This window comes from Chroicocephalus ridibundus, unplaced genomic scaffold (genome assembly GCF_963924245.1).
Source record: "Chroicocephalus ridibundus unplaced genomic scaffold, bChrRid1.1 SCAFFOLD_84, whole genome shotgun sequence".
NCBI classification, from domain to species: Eukaryota; Metazoa; Chordata; class Aves; order Charadriiformes; family Laridae; genus Chroicocephalus; species Chroicocephalus ridibundus.
The window spans coordinates 504739-507758 of NW_026961297.1; the positions used below are offsets into that span (position 1 = coordinate 504739).

At 53.7% G+C, this 3020-nt stretch overlaps 1 protein-coding gene across 1 annotated transcript; it reads left to right on the forward strand.

Annotated features, from left to right (window-relative positions):
• Window positions 1–1620: 1620 nt before the first annotated feature.
• On the forward strand, window positions 1621–1989 carry LOC134509215 (olfactory receptor 14I1-like; the record flags this gene model as incomplete). Its single annotated transcript, XM_063321692.1, has 1 exon — window positions 1621–1989. A coding segment is annotated over exon 1 (369 nt), but the record flags the coding sequence as incomplete, so codon positions are not given.
• Between the last annotated feature and the right edge of the window lie 1031 nt (window positions 1990–3020).

The window sequence follows — 3020 nt, forward strand, 5'->3', positions numbered from 1 at the left end:
GATGTGGCAAAGCCGAAAGGCCCCTAACAGAGCCAACCTCTTCATGTCTTGGGCTATGGCTGTTGTCTCTGCTACTGATGCCTACGAGGAGTCAAGTTATCCTTGCAGCACTGGGGTCTCATTGCCTCCTCGTCCATACTTCAGAGGCTGGGAGGTGTCGTACCATAGCGCTGGCCGTGGCATTGCACATCTCCACACCACACTGTGCCAGGAAGAGCCCTGAGGAAGGAGTGAGGGAGAGGATCTCCCTTCCTGGGGGCTGGGGGTCAGGCCTTGGCCCTTTGGGTGATGGGGTCAGGCCTTTGCCCTTTGCACTAATGAAACACATCCAGGGTTACTCAGCACCAGAGCCACCTTCACCTTGCTTTTCTCAACCTGTCATCACTGCCTCCAGTTTCTGCTCTAACCGGACCCTGGGGACAACATCTCAGTGGTGTCCCTCAGTGGGACCTATTAACACTCCAAGAAACTTTGGAGTTTGAACCTGACTTTGACTTCCTGAGAGGTTTTTTCAGCTTCCTCTCAGTGTCTGGGGTTCATGGACTCGGCATCAATCCCACCAGAGGGGTCATTAAAACTCCTTGGGCTGGTCCTCTGCGTCTGAGCTGGGCTGGGCTCCTGGGATGGAGGGAGCTCATGGCAAGTGGGCAGCGCCTCAGCGAGACAGCTCTGCCCAGGAGCAGCTCCTCTGCCAAGTGCAATAGGTCTGAGGGCAGTGCCTGGGTGTCTCAGGGAGATGAGCGAGGCAGAGAGAGAGCTTAAAGGTGTCAGGATTGGGAGGATGACTGAGAGCTCACTGGAGGAGAAATCCTTGCAGCCCTTGGCACGGTAAGCCTCTGGGTGCAGGGCACTGCAGGTGGAGTTCCTGGAGGCATCTCCTAAAGCTGGCACAGCCACAGCTTATGGGATCTGTAAGGAGGCGGAGGGGGAGGAGGGGTCTTGTTATGAAATGTGAATAGCCGTGAAGCCAGGGTGTGCAGGCAGGGGTGCCCAGGGCTGTCCTTGAGCAGGGTCCCTGCACCCCGTGGGTCTGTGTGCCGGGGCAGGGACTCTGCCGGCTGCCAGGGTCAGCTCTCAGCCTGCCCCGGGAGACCCCCACGGGCATGTGGGGAGAAGCTTTGGAGAAAGAGCAACCGCTGGCAGGGGAGGGTCCTGCTGTTGAGAGGGTGCTGCGTGGGTGAGGGCTGCTCACAGCTGCAGATCGCTGCAGGACGTTCCCTGGAGATTTTTCAAGAAGCACAGCACGGCAGGGGCTACCTGTAAGGGAAGGATCCTGTTCTTCCAATCTTCTACTCCGGGTTGTCTGGGTGGGCGATGGGACAGAGAAATTCATCTCTCAGTTGAGGAGGGGGCACTGAAATTCCAAATCTGTTTCTCTTAGAAGTGAATAATCCAGGGAGGATTGGAAATCAACAACTGAATCTCTGCCCCTGCAACGATACTGCCCTCGGCAGCACAAAGCTGATCTCGCAAAAAGATATGAATGAAATTATTCTGAGGAAAGAGAAGTCATTTTGAGGAAAATTTTGGGAAATGGAATAGGATGGGCCCAAAGAAGTCTGCCTTAACTTGCCAAGGTCTTCTCCTCTTTCAACAGTCCCTCATGCCCAGAGTGAACAAATGTCCAATGGCAGCTCCATCACCCAGTTCCTCCTCCTGCCATTGGCAGACACACGGGAGCTGCAGCTCTTGCACTTCGGGCTCTTCCTGGGCACCTACCTGGCTGCCCTCCTGGCCAACGGCCTCATCATCACCACCATCGCCTGTGACCACCGCCTCCACACCCCCATGTACTTCTTCCTCCTCAGCCTCGCCCTCCTTGACCTGGGCTCCATCTCCACCACTGTCCCCAAAGCCATGGCCAATTCTCTCTGGGATATCAGTGATATTTCCTACTTGGGATGTGTTGCACAGGTCTTTTTCTTTGTTTTCTGTGCTGCAACAGAGTTTTATCTTCTCACTGTCATGTCCTATGACCGCTACGTGGCCATCTGCAAAGCCCTGCACTACGGGACCCTCCTGGGCAGAAGAGCTTGTGTCCACATGGCAGCAGCTGCCTGGGGCAGTGGGTTTCTCACTGCTCTCCTGCACACGGCCAGTACATTTTCCCTACCCCTCTGCCAGGGCAATGCTGTGGGCCAGTTCTTCTGTGAAATCCCCCAGATCCTCAAGCTCTCCTGTTCAGACTACTACTTCAGGGAAGCTGGGCTTCTTGTGGTTGGTGTCTGTTTAGGCTTTGGTTGTTTTGTTTTCATTGTGCTGTCCTATGTGCAGATCTTCAGGACCGTGCTGAGGATCCCCTCTGAGCAGGGACGGCACAAAGCCTTTTCCATGTGCCTCCCTCACCTGGCCATGGTCTCCCTGTTTGTCAGCACTGCCATGTTTGCCTACCTGAAGCCCCCCTCCATCTCCTCCACAGTTCTAAATCTGGTGGTGGCAGTGCTGTACTCAGTGGTGCCTCCAGCAGTGAACCCCCTCATCTACAGCATGAGGAACCAGGAGCTCAAGGATGCCCTAAGGAAACTGGCTCAATGGAAGTTCTTTCTCCAATAATAACCTGTCTCCCTTCTCCGCAAGTTTCCTAGACTTTATGTTAGGCAATAAGCTTGCTTTTTTCTCTTGCAATAATCCTGCTTATATATAATTTTCCGGGTTTGTACTACTTGTCTTGAGGTTTGATCCAGTTGTTTCTGACCCTTGCACAACACTGTGTCAAAGGTGACCTGTCTAATAGCAGCTCTTCAGTAAAAAGGCATCTCCCAGGTGCAGTGCCTGGAGGCTAGGTGCTTCCTCCAAAGGTGCTGCCAATAAAACGTCCAAGGAACTGGTCTTTCAAAGAGTCTCTTCTCCCTGTGTTCTCCCTGTGTTTGGGGTTAAGCTCACTGTACTATTGGGTTCCGTTGGACCAAATGTTCTGGTTTTAAAGGCTCTCTTCTTGTGTCCACTGGTAGTGGAGATGGCGCATGAGCTCCTGATTAACTCTCAGGCTGCTTCATATGTGTCAGGACCTGCAGCATACA